Genomic DNA, 23,730 nt, shown 5'->3' on the forward strand with positions numbered 1-23,730 from the left:
TTAATCTTAGGCTTCTTTTATAATAAAGTCTATCTCTTCTTTTTTTAATATAATTAAATTTATTAACGAATTACTATCTAAATCTACTAATTAATTACTTTTAGAACTTTATAATTAATTACTTTTAGAATTTCTTAATTAAATATCTCTAGAACTTTATAACTAACTACTTTTAAAACTTTCTTATTAATTATCTCTAGAACTTTCTAATTAACTACTTCGAGAACTTTCTAATTAATTATCTTTAGAACTTTCTAATTTATTCGATATTTTTTTATTATTAAGAAATTAGATAGCTAGTTAAGAGTTTATTAATTCTATATTTATTATTATATCTTTTTAAATATAAGTATAAAATAAATAATATTCTAAAAGTAAGCGGCTTAATTAATATTCTAATTATCTTTCTAATTATTCTTTAAAAGAGAAAACGCGTATAATAAATCGAAAGCGTAAAATAAAATCTAAAAAAAGATAAATTTATTTTATAGGATTCTTAGATTTAAATTCTTAAAAGCTTAAAATAAATATTTATTATTATATAAAAGCTAAGAAAAGTTTATTATTAATAATAATCCTTAACTATTCTAATTAGATTATTAAATTTAAAAAAAATCGATTAAAAGCTAGCTTTATAATATTAAAAATTAGCGTTAAATTTCTTTATAAATAAGAATTTGAAAAAACGCGAAAACGCGCTAGTAAACTAGCCTGTTTTTTAATTAGCGTATTCTTATATTTTTTTATATTTTAATCTTTTCTAATACTTTTTTTAATTATATTATCTTCTACAAGTAAAGGCCCATGAATTAAATTCATGGAGTTGGATTTTTCTAAGTCGAATCGAATTTTAGCCCTAGCCCTAAGTTAAATCGAACTCTAATCGCTTGCTGTGCGTTTTTAACCTACATATAGATATATATGTGCGGAGAGAGGCGCGCTAAGGCCTAATTAGGAAGGTGTATCGAGTGTAGAGAATTGATCCGTAATAATTGCCCACAAAAAACAGAGAAAGGCCATGTCCTTATGGCAAGAAGTATCGAAATACCGGAAAGAAATGGAGATAACATGCCAATTAGTGATGTGAATCCCACATTATCTCCTGCCGCAGTGAAATCTTTCGAATAATGAAATAGCTGTCAGAGCAAGACATCGGACGGTTTCAATTCGTCCAAATATGTATCGTCCGATGTTCCTCCTGCAGAGGCCCAATTGGCTGTGATCGTCGCAGTAGATCCTCCTCTTGTGACGTCATTGCAGTGATATACCATATTAATGTAGTAGGGATGACAGGCCAAGTTGCAGTGGTGTTCTCCGCTTGCTGAGTGATGATTTGATGTGGAACCGTGGATGACTGATATGACGTGGGATCTTGGAGAGCTGAGCCGTGTTCTGGACGATAGTGGCCTTGTTGCCGCTTGGTTTCTCCGCAGTGTTCTCCGCATTTGCCTGTTGTAGTTCCTCCTCTTGCTTCTTAATGCAGTGGGGATGACAGGCCAAGTTGCAGTGGTGTTCTCCGCTTGCTGAGTGATGATTTGATGTGGAACCGTGGAGAGCATGTGACGTGGGATCTTGGAGAGCTGAGCCGTGTTCTTGACGATGGTGGCCATGTTGCCGCTTGGTTTCTCCGCAGTGTTCTCCGCATTTGCCTGTTGTAGTTCCTCCTCTTGCTCCTCAATGCAGTGGGGATGACAGGCCAAGTTGCAGTGGTGTTCTCCGCTTGCTGAGTGATGATTTGATGTGGAACCGTGGAGAGCATGTGACGTGGGATCTTGGAGAGCTGAGCCGTGTTCTTGACGATGGTGGCCATGTTGCCGCTTGGTTTCTCCGCAGTGTTCTCCGCATTTGCCTGTTGTAGTTCCTCCTCTTGCTCCTCAATGCAGTGGGGATGACAGGCCAAGTTGCAGTGGTGTTCTCCGCTTGCTGAGTGATGATTTGATGTGGAACCGTGGAGAGCATGTGACGTGGGATCTTGGAGAGCTGAGCCGTGTTCTTGACGATGGTGGCCATGTTGCCGCTTGGTTTCTCCGCAGTGTTCTCCGCATTTGCCTGTTGTAGTTCCTCCTCTTGCTCCTCAATGCAGTGGGGATGACAGGCCAAGTTGCAGTGGTGTTCTCCGCTTGCTGAGTGATGATTTGATGTGGAACCGTGGAGAGCATGTGACGTGGGATCTTGGAGAGCTGAGCCGTGTTCTTGACGATGGTGGCCTTGTTGCCGCTTAGTTTCTCCGCAGTGTTCTCCGCATTTGCCTGTTGTAGTTCCTCCTCTTACTCCTCCTCCTGTAGAGTATCAGACTGAGTGGCTAGCTGAGTGGCTGACTGAGTGGATAACTGAGTGACTGGTTGACGATCTGACTGAGTGGATTGCTGAGCTGATAGGGTAGGTAGTATTGACTGAGCGGCTGTTCGGGCTCTTTTTGAGGGTCTTTTAACGCGTTTTGAGCAGTAGTAGGTAGCTGTTGGGCTCGCTTGCGGCCTCGATTGCCAGCAGTAGCGGATTTGTCGAGGGGTGGCCTGGGGGCGTTAGTAAGGGGTTCAAAAGACGGGCGGAAGGGATACGTGCCTGAAGCGTTTAGTAACGTTTCCGCGAGGGGTATCGAGGACGATTGTGTTCATATTGGTAAATTGATAGAATGGTGGAAGAAGAATGGTTACACAAACAGGTGGAAGGATTATTATTATCCGATCCCGGACGCGTCTGGTGTGACTACCATGACTACCATATTTGAATGTCCATTTAATCCACTAATAGTAGGCCAAACTTCATAATTTTTACAGCGTTAGAAAGCGCAAAGCGAGCTCTACAATTTGAGGAATTATGAAGAAACAGCATTCGTAGGGAGCTGGTTATTTCAGAGGATAAGACTTCTGCACATAGATTTTTGTAGATTTTTGATGGTTGCGGACGCTAATTTATTTACCCGCGGTGTCTAACCAAAAAGCGTAGACCTGACGAATTGATGATTGGCTGCACATACAAATTCAAGGTTTTCTAGTTCAGCCCTACCTTATTCTATTATATATACTGATAGTAATATAATTCTATTTAAATTTTCTTATTATTTCTATTATAATACTAATATACTCTTTATAATATATTCTTTAATATCTTATAATAAGCTTTTTATATGAAAATTATTATTATAATTATTTTAAATAAGAATTTAATTAAATAAATAAATTTATAAATTTTCTATTATTTCTTAATATTATAAAAATTAATATTATTAATAAAGATAATATCTCTAATTCGCTTTATTATATTACCTCTAAAAAAATAAAAATATTTTAAAGATTTAAGTAATAGTAAAATATAAAAAATAATAGATAAATATTTTAGAAATAAGAATATAGTAAAGTCGCGTTAATATTTAATAAGTTTAAATATATATAAACTATTAAGAGTAATTTTAAGAAAATAAAATAATATGAATATAATAGCGAAATCTATAGCTAAAAAAAGACTTCTAGCTTTCTTAAAATATTAAAAAGTTATTTTTAAAGAAAAGAAGAAAATAGAAGAGAGAATTATCGAATATATTATATATAATTAACTTACTTATTATAAATTCTAATTATTATTTTAATTATTTTAATATTTTTCTAATATTATAACTAGTATTTACGCGTAATATTTTATATATTATATTAAAGATAATAAATTTTATAAATAATTAAATTTATTAGATATAATTTTAATTCTAAATTTTATTAAGAATATTAATATAAAGCGCGATAAGTAACTTAATATAAAAGAAGAAAATAAATATATAATTATCGATATATAATTAAATATTATTAATTAAAAGATTAAGTAATTTAAAAATTCTTAATTTTTTTTAGAGAATATAAATTTTTTAATAACGTTAGTAGATAAGATATAAGTATAAAAAAATTAAATATTCGTCGATATTTTTTTATTATAATAACGAGTATAATAAACTATAATTAAATCTATTAGAAAAAAAATTAAATATCTAGAAATTTTCGAAGATATAGTAAACTCTTAAAAGAATATTTATTTTTATTACGTAGGAGTCTCGTATAACTTATAAAAGAATTAAAAAAAAAGAATTATTAAAATAATATTTATTAATATAAGTTCTTTTCTATATTAATTTTAATTTTAATATTCTAATTTATATTTAAATAGATTTATTATTTATATACTAATCTTACTTATATTAAACTTACTTATTAATTATCTTAGATTATAAAGTCTAAGAAAGTTTACTATCTTCTTCTCTTATATATATTTTTTATTAGAATAAAATATATAATTCTTAGAAACTATATAATATAGATACTTAAGAATAAAAAAGAATAAATATTGTTATTAAAACTAGCTAGATAATAATTTAAAAATTATAATATAGTAAGATATAGATTTATATCTAATAAAGCGAGCGAAGAGATATAAGAGACTTTTAAGCTTATTAATATTAAATTAATATATAAGAATATCGCTAATATACTTAAGCGATTTAAGCGTTTCTATAAAAGTATAAATTATCTAAATCTAAAATCTTAATAAGCTAGTTATATAATTCTAATTCTAAATTAAAAATAAAAATAAAAATATTTTTCGCTATTATAATTATCTTTAAATAATAATAATTAAAAAGATAATTAGAATTCTTTATCGCTATAAAAATATATATTATAATTTATAATTTTTTATATAATAAATTCTTTTCTTAGCTAAATTATATTTAAAAGTCTTAAATAATAAAATATTATTTAATACGCGATTAAATATTTATATAAAAATAAGATATAAATTTTAATTTAACTAATAGACTTAATAAGAAAATAGAAATAAGCTTTTAAATAGATTAGATAAAATATAATAGAGAAGCGATAAATATCTTTTAAGTCTAATTATTATTCTAATAAATAAATTTATATTTTAATAATATTATATAAAAAAAATATAAGCGTAGTTTAGAGAAAGTCTAGAGTTTTACTCTTTATATAAATTATTATATATATAAATAAAGATAAAAGCTTTAGATTATAAGAGTATAGATAATATTAAAATCAAATAAAATATAAGTATTAAAAATAATTCTATTATACGCGCTAATAATTAAATAAACTTTATCTTTTAAGCTACTTAAAAGTATAATATAAAATTTAATAATAAACTTAATTATAATTTAGATATAATAATATTAATACGCTAACTAATAAATATCGAGCTATTATAAAAATCTTAAAATATTAAATAAAATTATATCTAGAAGATAAAATTATAAATCTTTATTAATATATAATTAATTTAATATATAATAATAAAAAGTTTACTACGAAAGCTACGCTATCTAGATTAATATTTTAATCTTAATTATTATTCTTACTATTATATAAGTAATATAAAATTATCTCTTATTCGAGTATATTTAATTTTTAATTTTAATTATTATTATAGACATCGTTAATTTATTCTAAAATTATTAAATATACTTTTATATACTTTCTATATCTCACTCTTTTTTTAATTAAATAACGATTAAACTCTAAATTAAAATAAATACTTAGAAGAAAAAAGTTTATAAATACTTAATTATATAATTTTATTTCTTTTATACTTTTTATAATTATTAGAATAATCGATAATATATAGTTATATCTTATAATTATATATATAATAATTAACTAATTTAATAATTAAAAATAAATATACTCTTCTCTTTACTTTAAACGACTTAGCTAAAATAATCGCGAGATCTAGATTCTTTTTTTATAATATAATTTACTTTTTATATATCGTATAAAGATAAATATCTATTTAAATAGAGATTATTAGAGTTAATTATAAAGTATAATAATAAAAGATTTACTCTTAAATTAACGAATTAGAAAAACTTCTATTATCTTATATAATACTTTAAAAGTAAATCTTTAAATATAATAGCGTTTTAATAGATCTTAATTAAGGATAATCTAATAAACTAAATACTAAAAGAGAAGCTTTAAGATTATAAAATTAGTTAATTTTTAATAATAATAAATCTCGCGTAAAGCTTAAGTTATAGTTTACGTTAATTATATATAATAAATATAATAATAATTAGAAAAACGTATTATCTAGTTTCTATTAACGCTTTAATATTACTAAAATAAAAGTAATATCTATTAAAATAAAGGCGATATTTATTAAAGTAGAGATAACGGCGATAGAAGCGATAATAATATCTAATAAATTCTTTATTTTAATATTATATTTAATACTTTAGAATAATATTAGCTTTTTTAAAGAGCTATTAATAATAAATTAAGTATATATAAATTAAGCTCTTCGCGTAATTTATCTATATATTAGCTTAAAGTTATTAAAAGATAAAAAATAAATATACGACTTAATAACTACGTTATACTTTTAATATTATTATAATAATATTAAGTTATTTAAATAGAAGTCTAATATATAAAAAAGATAATCTTATAATAAGAAGAATTAATATAAAAAAGAAAGTCTTAAAGAGAAAGAAAAGTTTAGATATCTATCGCGTATACTAAATTTTTAAATTATTTTAAATTATCTAGCTTAAATTAGATATTAATAAAATATTTTCTTTTTAATTTTAAAGATTTAAGCTTAAGCGAATTACGTTTATTAAGCGCTATTATCTAATATAATCTTAATTACTTCTATAATAATTATAATTATTATTATAATCTATATAAATTAAAAGATAAAAGATTTAAAAGAGCGAGTTAATAAGTAATTATTTTTATCTAATTTAGCTAATATTAACTTATTATAACTTATTAAAATTTTCATATATTTTATTCTTACTTTCTTTTTTTAAGTCTTATTATCTTTATAGAAATCATTATTCTTTAAGTTAATTTCTATAATAATATACTTAAAATAGTATATAATATATATCCTCTTTATTTCTAATATCGATACTTATTAGAATTAACGCACTTTTTAATAAAACGAGCTTTAATTAAAATTAAGAATAGCTTAATATTTATAGATATTTATATAAACTCTTTAATTCTTTTATATATATCTACTAATCTATATTTTTATAGCGATTAAAGTAAAAAAAATTAAATTTAATAATTTATTATAATAAATATTAAATATTAATAATAATAGTAATATTAAAGAGTCTTAATATAAATTAATTAAACGATAATTAGATTCTTAATTAAAATAAAAAGCGAAGAATAAATTTAATTAAAATAAAAATATTAAGAAATCGCGATAGCGAATAAATATATTTATATTTAAGAAGAAATTAATTAAGAAAGTAAAGAAAATCGATATCTTAATTATTAATTACGCTATAATTATTAAAAAGTATAAAATTAAATATATTAATATATCGTTATTAAAATAAAAGTAAGCTTTTAAGTAAATTAGATAAAATATAATAAATAAGCGATAAATAATTTCTAATTCTAATTATTATTCTAATAAACTTATATTTTAATAATATTATATAAAAAAAGTATATAAGCGTAATTACGAAGAAGTTTAAAGTTTCGCTTATCGCGCGAATTATTATATATATAGATAAAGATAAAAGCTCGAATTAAGAGAAAATAAATAATATCGAAGTTAAATAAGATATAAATATTAAGAATAATTTTATTATATACGCTAATAATTAAGTAAATTCTATTTTTTAAATTACTTAAAAGCGTAATATAGAACTTAACGATAAGCGCTATCGTAGCTTAGATATAATAGTATTAACGCGTTAACTAATAAGTAGTAAGCTATTATAGAAATCTCAAAATATTAAATATAATTATATCTAAAAGATAAAATTATAAATCTTTATTTATATATAATTAATTTAATATATAACTATAAAAAGTCTACTACGAAAGCTATATTATCTAAATTAATATTTTAATCTTAACTACTACTATCGCTATTATATAAATAATATAAAGTTATCTCTTATTTAAGTATATCTAATTCTTAATTTTAATTATTATTATAGATATCGTTAATTCATTTTAGAATCATTAAATATACTTTTATATACTTTCTATATTTAATCTTTTTTTATATATTATAAGAAGATAGCTTAGAGAAATATAACTTATTATATTAAACTACGATACTTTTAAAAGAATATTAAGAAATATATTAACTTTTCTAAATTAACGATTTAATAAAAAGGCTATAATTATAATATATATAATTTTATATTAGATAGTAATATCGAAAATATATAATAGATATATAAAATTATTATTAATAATTTTAATTATAAAGTATTAGCGAATTTCGTATAGCTAATACTAGAGAAAGATAAACTTTTTTTATTATTAATAGATATAGCTTACTCTCTTTTTATATATATAGAGTAATAAAATATAATCGTATTTAATTTTATATCTTATTAATTTAGCGTAATTATTAACTAGAATAATACTTAAAATAGTTACTTCTAAATATAGAAATCTTAATTAAGATATTCTATATATATATTATATTATAATATAATCTCATAGATATATTATATCGTAATATATATTATTAAGATTCTATATTATATTAGATATAGAATTATATAAATCTTAATAATCTATATTATACTAGAGTATAATATAGTAGATTAATATCTCATATCATATTATATCTTTTCGACTAATACTTATTTTATATTTTCTAAAAAAATCTTACGTATTTTTATTATTTTTTTAGATATATTATTAATATTAAAAGCTTATCTCGCTTAATTAATATAAATTAAATATTAATTAATTAATAGCGAAAATTTATATAAAGCTTTATAAATAAATAATATATTTATTAATTCTCTATATAGAGATTTATTTAAATTTTTAATAATTAAAAATAGTTATTAAATTAGTATATAATTTATTTCTATTTTTAATTAATATTTATATATATTTAGATAATATTAAATTTATAATTTATTAAATCTTTAATTTAATTAATAAAAAGTTAATAAATTTCTCTTATATATAGTTATAATTTAAAAATCTATTCTTCTTATTAATTTTTTTTTCTAATAATTATTAAAAAATTTAAGAATTTAAAGAATCTTATTTTCTTTAACAAAAAAGTTTTTTAAAATTAAAAGAAATATCTCGTTTATCTTTTATATTAAAACTTAATATTTATAAATACTCTTTTTATAATAAATTAATAATCTCTTTATTTAAATTTTCTTTTAAAACTTTTAGATAATATTATTATACTTAAAAATAATCTTATATATAACTCTCTTTATTTTTAAAATTATTACTAATTTTAATATATTATTATTACTATTATAATTATAAATTATAAATATTTTATCTTATATAAATAAAATATATTTATTTTTAGAAATTAAAGATTATATGTTTATATAAATATATATTAATAGCGAATAATATACTCTATTCTATTAATTAGAATATAAATAGATTAATTAATCTATTTATTAATATCTCGCTTTTTACTAAAGATACTTTCTTAATTATAAATATTATTATTATTATTTCTAATATTACTTAATTTTTTTATTAAATTATCTTTTTTATTAAGATTTATAATACGCTTTAATATCTCTAATTATATTATAATTATATTTTATTTTAATATTATATTAATTAACGATAATCTATTTTATAAACGTTATAATTATATTTTAGTTATAATTATTATATTAATTTTAAATAACTATTTTTAAAAAGAGTAAAAGAATTAGAATTATTAAATTTAAAGAGCTTTGAAATATAAAATTAGAAAAATAGATATATTTATATATTAATTTAATAATAAAATTAATTTTTAAAAAAATAAAGAAAACTCGAGGGAAAATATTTATTTAAACTTATTCGCTAAGACTTTACTAAATATATATTAGATATATATTCGATAATCGTTAAAAGATAACATTTAAGAACTCTATTATTCTTATCTATATTATTACTATAAAACTTCTATATAATTTATATTAAATAATTATAATTTATTATATAAACTTTCTCTAATTCTTTTTATAATAAAATCATTTTATATAAGTTTTTTTTTTATATATAGAGATTTTATAAATAGCGTATTCTTCTCTAATCTTTTATACTATCTTATTATTACTACTTATTTCTTTATTAAATCTTTAAAATTCTTTTCTCTAATAATTTAAATAATATATAAGATATTATTAAATAATCTTTAAGTTTTATTATTTATAAATATTTTATATTAGTTTTAATAGAGTAGAGATCAGATAGAGTAAAAGATTCTTTAGATCGCTTATCTTTTTTATCTTTTTTAAATATTTCTATTATTATCTATTTAAGAAATATCTAATATTTCTAATAGAATATTTCTATAGATTTATAGAGTTTAAAAATATTCGAAAAACTTTTATTTAATTTCTAATAAAATAAGAGTATTTATATTTGATTATAAGATTTATAAGAAGAATATATAGTTATTAATATATTAAATTAATTAATCTCCTCTATATATTTATTATAATAGAAAGAAATCTTCGAAATATTAAAAATCTTTTATTAAATATTATTTCTATTCTCTTTTAAAAGTAGATAAAATAATATAATTATTAATACTTATTCTATTAAAACGCTTTCTTTCTTTAATAATAATATTATTAATCTCTCTAATATTCTAGATAATAATAAAAATTAAAATAAGATTATTATTCTATTAGACTATTATAAAAATATTATTTTAAATTACTATAGTAAGAGTATTATATAAGATATTCTTAATAAATCGCTATTTTATCTTTATAAGTAATTTTAGAAGATTTATTAAATTTAACTTTATAGTCTTATATATAACTATTTTTATAATCTTTAACTTTCTAATTAGCTAAACTTTAATCTAATATAATAATTATCTATAAAGAGAATAAAATTAGAGAGTAATATATTAATAGCTAATTTAAAGACTATAACGCTTATATCTTCAAGATCTTTAATTTTAAATCTATATTTAAGATTTTATTTAGATAAATATTATATATAATTATAAAGATAATTCTTATCGCTAATTATAAAAATCTTATATTTCTTCTTAATTAACTTATTTAAAGTTATAGTAAAATAATAAATATATCTTATCTTTTTAATTATTTATTTATCGATTATATAGTAATTACTTAAACTATATAATTTCTTTTAATTAGTTTATATCTTATCGATAAGTAAAGATATCTTCTTATATTATATAGATTTTTTATATTTATTCTTTTTAATAATAAAAGAATTCTCTTCGTTAGAATTTAAGTAATAAATTATTCTTCGAAGAAGTATATAGTAATTATATAATACTTCTCTAATAAGAATTAAAGAAATCGAAGTAATATTATTAATACTCTAATAATTATAAATAGTAAAAAAGCGATAGATTTCTATATAGATTATAATAATAACGAAGACTTTTAGCTTCGAAATATAAATAAATACTTAATAAAAATCTAAAAAACTCTATCGAAAAGTATATAAATTTATATTTTTATAAAGTATATTCTAAATAATATTAGTTTATATAAAATAAAATACTATATAAAAAAGAATTATAAAGTTATTTAAAAAGTAATTAATAAGTATATAATACTTAGTTTATAATAATTAATACTTAGATAATATAGATATACATTAAAGAAGAATATTATATTATTTAAGTTCTTTCTTTTTATCTCGATTATAACCTCTTTTTTTTAATATTTCTAAATCTTATATAATTTATTCTTATTAAATTAAGATAGAGTAATAATTTTAGCTATATTAGACTAGATTTAGTAAAATAGTAAAAAAGAATATAAAAAAGTCGTATTCTTAAAAGACGCAATTTTTGAACCTAAAATGTTATCTCGGCTCGACGATTATCGAATAAGTTAAGCAATCTAGAATCCTCTTACTTAGAATCTATAAGTCTCTTTTCTAATATTATATTAAATATTATATTTTTCTAGTCTCTAGAAATAATATTATAATACTCGTTATACTTATATAAATATTTAAGAATATTATTATAGTATTCTTTAAGCTAGATTTTATATATTAATATTTATTAAGTTTTTATTTAAAATTCATTTATCTTAATTATTATCTCAATTAATTTTTTAATTAATTTATAATTTTAAATTATAATTCAATAATATATAGATATAAATAAAGATATATAAAATTTTATTAATAATATATTATTCTTTTAATAAATAAGAGTAAAGGTCTATAAATTAAATTTATAATTTTTTTTTTAATTAGGGCTATCGAGTAAGTAGGTAAGCGATCTTTAATAAGCGAACTTTGGTGAGCGATATTTGAATTCCTTGCACTTTAATAATTATAGAACTAAATTTAATAATATTTTTTCCTTCTTAAAGCCTATATTTCGTTCTATAATTTAAAATAAAAATCTTAAAATTTTAATAGAAAATAAAAATGTTATTTTAAAATTAAATAATGTATATCTAATTAGGGCTATTCGACTATCGAGCGAACTTTGATAAGCGATATTTGAACTCCTTGCGCTTTAATAATTATAAGACTTAATTTCTAAAATTCTAAAAAATTGAAAAGTATAAATAGCGCTTTAAAATTTAACAAAGAATTTTAAAATTTTAATAGAAAATAAAAAGATTATTCTATATGTTAATAATATACGTCTATTTTTTTTATAGAAGAGACGTAAAAGAGTGAGATTTTAATAATTGCGAACGCTAATTTATTTATTCGCGGTAATTTAGTCGATCTAGCTAAAAGACGTAATAACCTCGAATTAATAATTTACTATATATATAAATTTAAGACTATCTTATTCTTTTATATAAGTAAAGATCTATAAATTAAATTTATAAAGTTAGATTTTTCTAAGTTAAATTAAATTTTAGTCTTAGTTCTAAGTATAAATCGAACTCTAATCGCTTACTATACGTTTTTAATCTATTTTTATTATTATAAAATCGATAAAGAAGATAAAAGCTTTAACTCTAAATTAAATTAAACTTTACTTACTTTTTATATAATATTTAACTTATTTAATTTACTTCTATTATTATAAATCGCTAATTAATTATATTCTTATTTAAAAAAAAAGTATTTATTTAATAATCTTATTTTTAATATATCTCGTTAATCGAGTAAGTTACTTTCTTAATAGATTATCTAGAATTATAATTAATAGATTAATCTTATTAATAATTTAATTTAGAGTTATATATAGTTAATTATAAATAAAGACCTCGAAGTATAAATATAAATCGATTTACTATAATAACTAGTTTTAGAATTTATTAATCGTTATATTAAAGACTAATTAAATTAAAAATTAAATATATCGAAAAAGAGTATATAGATTATTTAAATTAGGCGAAATTAAAGAGATATATAATATATAATATTATTTATTATTATATTCGCTTTTAAGAATATAATAATTAAGTATTTTAGATTTAATATATTTAATTTATAGATATATCTTATTATATAAATCTATATATTACTTAAAATTCTTTAATAATATTATTATATAATTTTATTTTAATTTCAAGTAATAAGATAAAAGCGAGATTAATTTAAAGGTATTTATTATCTTAGTAAATAGAAGAAAACTATTTTTCTTATTAATAATTTAATTTTTATTATTAGTTATAGATAATTTTAATTTTAGAAAATCTATTAAGAATTTAACTATTAAATTAGATAATATTTTTATTAAGAATATAAAGAATTATTTTAGATATATAGAAATTAATTATTTAATATAGATTAAGATTATTATAAATAATATTAATTAATTAAATAATAAAGTTATTTAATAATTATCTAATAGATTAATTAATCGCTTTTTATTCTTTAAAGCTTATTAAGATATTATTATTTATATCTAATAATCTTTAAGCGAATTTCTTTATATTAATTCGACTTTAATTAATAAAATTAGAGTTTTAAAGTCTTATATTTTCTATTAATTTAAAGATTTAAATATAATTTTAAAGATAAAATATTTTTAATATAGTTTAAGCGATATAATTTAACTTAATACTCTTAATAATTAAAAGAATTTAATAAAAGTTATTATAAAAGTATATAATTATATTATTAAAGGAATAAGACTTTTTTAAATATCTTAAAATATATAATTAATAATTTTAATATTATAATAATTTTATATAAAGATCTTATTCTAGAAAATAAGCTTAATTATCTTTAATAATTAAGTTAAATTAAATTCTATCGATATATTATAATTAAATTAAATAATAATATTAAGAGAAATCTTAAAGCGAGAATAAATAATAATATTATTTTAAAAAAAAATAGAGGTAATATTAGATAAAGCTATAATAATAGCTATTTTAGAGTTATTTTATATTCTTTATAATATAATATTTTAAAATATAATCTTATTAATATTTTTATAATTATTAAAAAAGAAGAGTTAATTATTAAAATAAGAGATCGCGTTCTAAATAGCGTTAGCTATAATAATTTAATTATTATTAAAACTCGTTTATATCTAATTTTAGATATTAGTTTAATAGCTATATACTTTACGTAGAAGTTAATTTTAATTATTAATATAATACTATTTATAATTTTATTAAATTACGAGTAAATTAAATTTAATAATAAGATTAATATTCTTTATAGAGCTAGTATTTTTTTAAGCGAATTTAAATTAAATAAAGATAGAAGTCTTTAGCGATAATTTATTTATATTATATATTATTTAATAAAGAAAGAGTATAATACTAAGTCTAAAGAATATAAATAAGATTATTAAATAATTTAAATAAAAAATAATAAGTATTAATTAAGAGATATATATAAAGTATAAATAGAGAATTAAATTATTTATAAATAAAAAAATAAAAAATATATCTAACGCGAAAAGTTTTAATAGCTAAAAAAAGAATACTATATTAAAAAATATCGCGATATTTTAAAATTATCGTTAGCGCGATAATCTTCTTATTCTATAATTTAAAGTACTTTAATTTATTAAAAAAATTATTAAGAAAAAATATATCTAACGCGAAAAGTTTTAATATATAAAAAAAGAAATATTATATTAAAAAAAGTTATAATATTTTAATATTATTATTAGCGCGATAAGCTATTTATATTATATTTAAAGTATTTCTATTTAATAAAAAAGAAATTATCTATATATCTTAATTTATAATTATTTTATAAATTTAGAGAATTATTAAATTTATATTATAATAGAATTATTATAAAGAGACTTTATAAGTAATATTCTCTCTTTTAAATCGCTACTTTATTTAATATTTAATTTTATTTAATATTATTATAAAGTAAATCTCTTACTATATAGATATTATAGTAAAAAAAATTACTATATATAAGTTTTTAAAGAATACGAAACTTAATGTATTTAAAAGAAGATATTATAGATAGAAGAGTTTTTAAATATTTAATTTAATATAATATATTCTTTTAATAATATCTCTACGCCTCTAATATAGACTTTATTTAAATATATCTCGCTTATTCTTTTTTTAGATATATTATATTAATAGATTAATATAGAAGAGATCTTCTATTTATCTTCGCTATCGACTTTATTAATTTAGTTAAAAGAAAGCTATTAGCTTAATCTAGCGTTTATATACTATATCGATTATTTAATTTAGATTATTATTATTATTAAATATTACGTTATATTAATTTAAGAGATAAATAGATAATTATTTAATAAAAGAATTATAATTATATAATTTAAAGCTAAAAATTCTCTAATAGACTTTTATAGAGTCTATGTATTTTATATCTTAATATTCTTAAATCTCGTTTATTTAATTTAAGTCTATATTATCTTAATTTATATCGCTTTTATACTTTATTTAAAAACTAACTTAATCGCTATTTTTATAAATATATTTAAAAATATATTTATAGATTTTAATATTAATATAAATCTCTATATTAATATAAGCGTTATATTTAATTAATAAATAAAGATTATAAAATATTATCTAATAATTCTATTTAGATTTATTATCTAATATCTTAATAGATCTATATTAATAATATATAAAATATTTAAAGTCTAGTTTAAAGACGATATAGTCGCTAAAGTTCTTCGAAAATTACTTATTATATATTTTTTTATCTAAGTTTTAATAATATAAAATAATATCTATTAATATATATAATAGAATAAGATAGAGCTAAGCTTAAAAATTTTAAATTTATATATATAGCTAATTATTAATTTATTAAATCTACGCTCTTCGATTAAATCGACTAAATTATCGCGAGTAAATAAATTAGCGTCCGCAACCATTAAAATCTCCCTCTCTCGTATCTCTCTTATTAAAAATAGATATACATTATTAACACATAGAATAACTTTTTAGTTTTCTATTAAATTTTAGAGATTTCTTTTTTAAATTATAGAATAAAATGTAGGCTTTTAGATAAAAAAAGAATATCTAAATTTAGTCTTATAATTATTAAAGCGTAAGGAATTTAAATATCGTCTATTAAAGTTCGCTTATTAAAGATCGCTTATTAAATTTACTCGATAGTTTTAATTAAAAAAAATAGTTATAAATTTAATTTATAGGCCTTTAATCGTTTTATTAATAATATATTAATTATAGTTTTTATAAAATATATATCTAATAATAACTATATAGAGATTAAGAAATAGATTTTAATTAGAGATTTTAATATTAATAGCGATATCTATCTTAGCGATATTAAAGAATTAATTTTTAAAATATAATATAATAAGAATATAAGTATATAATAGATCTCGTTTTTAAAATTCTATAATATAAATATAGATAAAAACTCGATTAATTAGATATAAAACTAATCGATATTTTAATTAATTATATTTCGTCTTTATAAGAATAAAAAAAAAATTAGACGATATTATAAGGCTAATTAATAGAAATTAGATTATATTAGAAATACTCTTAAAGATTATTATTTATATTAATTATCTAATTAGTTTATCGTTTAAAAGATTCTTCTATTAAATAGAAAGAAGAAGAGCTACTATATTATAATAAAAGATAAGAAGAATAGAAGTATATCTAGTATCTTCTTCTTTAGAATATTATTTATAAAAATCTTTAGCTTTAATTTAAATATTTTAATAATTAAATTAAATCGATTAATAGTATATTCATCGAGTAGAAGATTTTTAATAATCTTAATTTATTTTAGATTATAGAGAAAAGTTATAAAGATATTTAGATTTTATTAAACTTAATAAAAAAAAAAAATTTAATCGAGTTATTTTATAAATTATAAGTTTTCTTAATAGAAGAAAGAGAGAATAATATATTATTTATTAGTCTAATTATCTATAATAACTTTATTAATATAAATATTAATTATTACTTAATAGATATTAGCTTAAATAATTTTTCAATTTATTTTTAATTTAATAAAGTTTATTACTTTCGATAACTATATAAGTATCGTAGATGAAATACTATAGTAGTTTATTATAATAAAGAAGACTATTAAAATTCAGATTACGTAACTCTTAACGATTACGTAATATAATTACGTAGTACGTCTTAGCGTATTTATATTTAATCGCTCTTTTCTTTATAGTAACTCTATAGTTAATATAACTAAGTATTCTATCTTTATATTTTAATAGATTATAAATTTAAGCTATATTTAATAACTATTTTAGTAATAATATAACTTATCGCTATAGTTATAATTATTTTTAAATATTTATATTTATTATAATAAAGATAATTATAACTATAAAAGACTTTATTAATCTTCTTAATATAGAAAATTTCTATTTTAAAATAATTATTCTAAATTTAAATAGTTATAATTCGCTTATAATTTAAGAGCTAAAAGTTATCGCTTAGATATTTTTACTTTTTATTTAAGATAATATAAAGCGAGTTAAAATATATTATATCTAATTAAGATTATTAAAATCGCTATATAATTAATTAAATTATATTATTATTAAGATTTTTAAAATATTATTAGCTTTTCTATATAAGATACGCTAAATAAAGAAGTAAATTACTCTTATTTATATATCGTAAATATTAAAGAATTAAATAGCGAGTATTTAGACTTTATATTTATTTAATTATAAAATATTTATAATAAAGATTAAAAATTAATTATCTTAACTATCGCTAGAAGAAGTATAATTTAAAAAAAAAAATTAGTTTTAACGTTAATTATATAGTTTTTAGCTATCGCTAATAGAGATATATTAATTAAAAAAGTAAGAATTTTAATCTTAAAAGTAAAAGAAAAAAGAAATTTTTATTATTATAAAGAAGTCTTAACGCGAGTACTCACTTTAGAGATAAAATATCTTAATAATAAGTAAATAATCTTATAATCAATCTCGGTTTTAAACTTTAATTAAATTAATTTTAGAGAAGATAAATAAAGCTTTTAGTTATTAAGATAATTAATATAATCTTAATAATATAATATTATATCTACGTATAAGAGATAGATTCTTATCGTTGCGATATTTTTAAACTATTTTAATATCTTTAAAAAAATTTAATTTTTTAATTTTTTAATAGAATATTATTCACTATTTCGAGTATTAATAAATAATAAATCTTTATAAATAAAGATTTAAACTATATTAAATTAATCTTAAAGTTTAATAAAACTTCTCTTATATATTTAAATCTTTAATATATTATAGAGAATATTTTAATAGCGAGAGTAAGTATATATTAAGCTCTCTTATTAATTTTAACTCGATATTAAAATAATTAATCTCTAAATCTTTATTAAAATTAATCTTTAATAAAGATCTTTTTAATTTTTAAGCGCGTTTAATTTCGCTAATATTACTTATCTTAATTATCTTTAAGCCTTATTAATATATAAACTCTATTTTTAAATTTAGATTTTAATAAAGCGAGTTTATTTAGTTTATTCTCTAATAAAGAAAGCTTATTAAGCCTTTAAGTATTATATCTTTTAAAAAATCTAAAATCTCGATTTCTTTAAATCGTCTTAATAATATTAATAAATTAAAAATAAATTAGAACTATTTAGATTATAGCGTTATATTAAAAAAAAACTATTTGAAACTAATAATTAATATTATTATTATTAAAGCTTAAATCGATAGCTAATTATAAATATAAAATCAAATCTATATTATATTAAAATTACGCTAAAAAAAACTTATATTTTAAAATTAAAAATAAGATTAATATTAAAGAAATCTAAGAGACTTTAAATAAATTTAAATTTTAAAGTTTAAATATTCTTAATTCTATATTTAAAAAAATAAATAACGTTATTCTTATAAAGTGTAATAATAATTTCTAATTCTATATTAATAGATTTATAAAGATTTTAAATAAGTTTAATAACTTATTCTTAAAGCTAAAGTTTAATAAGAATTAAAAGATTTATCGCTTTTATTTAGATTTATTTCTTTATATAATTTATATTAATATATATAAAAGAGTAAGATAGAGCTAAATTAGAAAATCTTAAATTTATATATATAGCTAATTATTAATTTAGAATTACTACGCTCTTTAATTAAACTCGCTAAATTATCGCGAATAGATAAATTAATATTTATAATTATTAAAATCTCGTTCTCTCGCGCTTCTCTTATTAAATTATAGATATATATTATTTATAATAGTAATAACTTTTTTATTTTCTATTAAAAGAATTTTTTTTTATTTTTTTTAAAACGCTATTTAAGCTTTTCGAAATTTTAAGAATTTAAAAAATTTATCCTATAATTATTAAAGCGCAAGGAATTTAAATATCGCTCACTAAAGTTCGCTTATTAAAGATCGCTTATCTAGTTACTCGATAGCCTATTAAACTCTAATTAAAAAAATAACTATAAATTTAATTTATAAATCTTTACTCGTTATAAATAATATAATTAAAATTACGACGTCTTTAAGAATAATAATATCGTAAAGTTTAATTTAAATTATATAATTACTCGATTTATTAATATTATAATTAATTTTATTAACTCGATTAATATTAAAGTCTATATATTAATTACGCTAATTAATAAATTCTTTATATATAACTTATAAAGCGTTATTATATTAATTATTATCGATAAAGCTATTAAATATAAAATTTAATAAAAAGTTTATATTAATAACTCTTATATTTATATTTAGATTTATAAATATTATAATTATTATAAAAAGAATTAATATAATAATATTAAATATATTATTTTATATCTCGAATTTAAGAAATAAGATAATAATAATAATAGAGGAGATTATAATAATTACGAAGATTATAATAAAAATAGTAATAGTAATAATTTCTTTAACTTAAATAATAAAGATAAAAATATTTAAAATAATAAATTTACTATCGATCGCTAGTCTAGTAATATTAAAATTATTATTATATATATTTAATTAGCGATAGCGTATAGTTTTATAATATATATTAATTTTAACTTAAAGAATATTATATATCTTATTACTAATTCTTAATTCTTATAAAATTTAAATTTATTATTTCTTTACTAAAAAAGACTTAAAGATTATAATTTAAACTTCTTTAGTATCTATAGCCGCCGTACTATCGTATTTATAATTTATTAATAATATTAGTATATATAATAGAATAAGATAGAACTAAACTAGAAAACCTTGAATTTATATATATAGTTAATTATAAATTCGTTAGATCTACGCTTTTTAATTAGATATCGTAGATAAATAAATTAGCGTCTATAATTATTAAAAATCTATAAAAATCTATATATAGAAGTCTTCCCCTCTAAAATAACTAGCTTTCTACGTATACTATTACTTTATAATTTCGTAAATTATAAAGCTTAATATACGCTTTCTAACGCTATAAAAATAATAAAGTTTAATCTACTATTAATAAGTTAAACTAATATTCAAATATCGTAGTTATATTAAATGCGTTCGGAACGAGATTAGATAATAATCCTTTCATCTATTTATATAACTATTATTTCTCTACTACTCTACTAATTCTATTAATTCCACCGATATGAATACATTCACCCTCTCTACCCCTCGCTCTTATATTGCCAGGTCTGTAAGGCACATACACCCCTTCTGCCCCCCTTTTAGAGCCTCTACTAACGCCCTCAGACTACTTCTTAGCGAATTCGCTACTACTGGCAATCGAGGCCGTAAGCGAGCTTAATAGCTACCTACTACTACTCATAAACGCGTTGAAAGACCTTTAAAAAGAGTTCGAACGAATACGTTCTCCTCTATATACTCCTCTCAAGCCAGCGATAGTGTCTTTCAACCCAGCGATACTATCTCTTAAGACGCGTTTTCCTTTTTAACTCTATTTTGAAGCCTCTTAACGCGTATTAGATCCTAAATATCGTTAAGAAGAAGCTTCTAAAAATATAATAATTATATTAGACGCGTTCGGAATCGGATAATAATCCTTCCACCTATTTATATAATTATTCTTCTTTTACTATTCTATTAATTCTATTAATTCTATTAATTTTAATATAAATATATTTACTCTCGATATTCTCGCACTTAGTTAAATAAGAGAAGAATCTATAATAGACGAATACGAAGAATACTACGAAGAATATTACGAAGATAGTTATTAGTAGTAGTAATATAATAGATCTACTCTCTACGATCTTATACTAGTTCGATACTTAGTAAGAGAAGAAATTACTATAGTAGATAAATGCGAAGAATATTATAAAGATAGTTATTAGTAGTAGTAATATAATAAATCTACTCTTTACGATCTTATATTAATTTACTTAGCTAATATAAGAGAAGTTACTATAGTAAGCGAATGCGGAGAATATTACGAAGAAACTAAGCGGTAATAAGACTCTTAATACTAAGTATGATTTTATATTAAATTATTACTTAATAAGCGGAGAATACTACTATAACTTAGTCTATTATTCTTACTATATTAAGAAGTAAGAGAAGAAACTATAATAGATAAATGCGGAGAATACTGCGGAGAATACTATAAAGAATATTACGGAGAAATTAAGCGGTAATAAGGCTCTCAGCACTAAGAATACGGCTTAACTCTTCAAAATCCTATATTATATACTCTCTACGATTCTATATTAAATTATTACTTAGTAAGCGAAGAATATTACTATAACTTAGTCTATTATCTCTACTATATTAAGAAGTAAGAGAAGGAACTATAATAGGTAAATGCGGAGAATACTGCGGAGAAATTAAGCGGCAATAAGGCTATTATCGTTAAGAATACGGCTTAACTCTTCAAGATCTCACGTTATATACTCTCCACGGTTCTATATTAAATCATCACTCCGGAACGATACATATTTAGACGAATTGAAATCGTCCGATATCTTGCTCTAACAGCTATTTTATTATTCGAAAGATTTCACTGCGGTAGGAGATAATATGGGATTCACACCACTAATTGACATGTTGTCTTCATTTCTTTCCGATATTTCAATACTTCTTACCATAAGGATATAGCCTTTCTCTATTTTTTATAGGTAATTATTACGGATTAATTCTTTACACTTAATATACCTTTTCAATTAGACCTTAGCGCGCCTCTCTTCGTATATATATATCTATATATAGGTTAAAAACGCATAGTAAGCGATTAGAGTTCGATTTAACTTAGAAAAATTCAACTCTATGAATTTAATTCATAGGCCTTTACTTATTTATATTTAATATATTACCCGTAACTTCTTAATCTTTTAAATCTTTATTTTATTTAAATTAAATTATTTAATTAATAAAGTTAATAGCTTAGCTATAGCTATTAATTTCGAGTATATTAAACTTAAATATAAAGGTCTCGAAGATAAATAAACTCTATATATAAAAGATATCTAATATATCTCTAATAGTAATTTTAATTTAATTTTTTAAAAATAACTCGAAGATTTAAACTATTCTTTTTAATTTATACTCGAAGATATTAAAGTAGAGAAGTATAATATTATTTTTAGATACCAGCGTAATCGTCTTTATACGCTAGATATATAAATAGAAACTCTTATATACTTAATAATTATTAATAAAAATATTTCTATCTATAATAAGTTTATTATATCTATATCTATATTTAAATTTAAATTCTTATTCTTATTCGCTAATATCTTAGATTCTTAAATTAATAAAAAAATCTTATATATATAATACGCTCGTTATAACTACTTAGAATATTAAAATCTAAAAAAAATTATTAAAATATATATCGAAATAAATATATTTATTTTATTTTTTAAGAATATATATAAATTATATAGTATTATTAATATAAAAGTTAAATTATATAAGTATTATATAATATTAGATTATTAAGAGAATAATCTAATCTATAATAATCTTTAAGAGTCTTTCTTTATTTCTTATAATAATTATAAATAAATAGTAATCTTTCTAAACGATAAAACGCTTTATTTTACTATATTCTTATTTTCTAATAAAAATAATCTTATAATTCTTATAACGTTTAAGTCTTTTCTAAATTAAATCGAATATAAAAATTATATTTATATTAGATTTTATAGTAATTATAATTTCGAGTATAATAATTATAATATATATACTTTTCGATTTATTAAAGAAATTATCTAGAAAGATATTATATTTAATAACTCTTAAATAAATAATAAATTTAAATATTTTAATTAAACGATATAACGTAAGACTAGCGCTATACTTAAAGAGAGTAAATTATTATAAAAGTATTAATCGAAATTCGCGTAGATTTCTAATTATCTATATAATCTATA

General features: G+C 19.0%; 1 protein-coding gene across 1 annotated transcript; it reads right to left on the minus strand.

The window, feature by feature from the left end:
• Nucleotides 1-1,139: 1,139 nt before the first annotated feature.
• Nucleotides 1,140-1,610, minus strand: HO173_003343 (uncharacterized protein; the record flags this gene model as incomplete). Its single annotated transcript, XM_037305270.1, has 1 exon — nt 1,140-1,610. One exon carries the CDS (start codon nt 1,608-1,610, stop codon nt 1,140-1,142), a length of 471 nt encoding a protein of 156 aa, XP_037168135.1.
• Between the last annotated feature and the right edge of the window lie 22,120 nt (nt 1,611-23,730).

The sequence above is a fragment of the Letharia columbiana genome (assembly GCF_014066305.1).
Source record: "Letharia columbiana isolate WasteWater2 chromosome Unknown Sc0000007_s0, whole genome shotgun sequence".
Classification (NCBI taxonomy): domain Eukaryota; kingdom Fungi; phylum Ascomycota; class Lecanoromycetes; order Lecanorales; family Parmeliaceae; genus Letharia; species Letharia columbiana.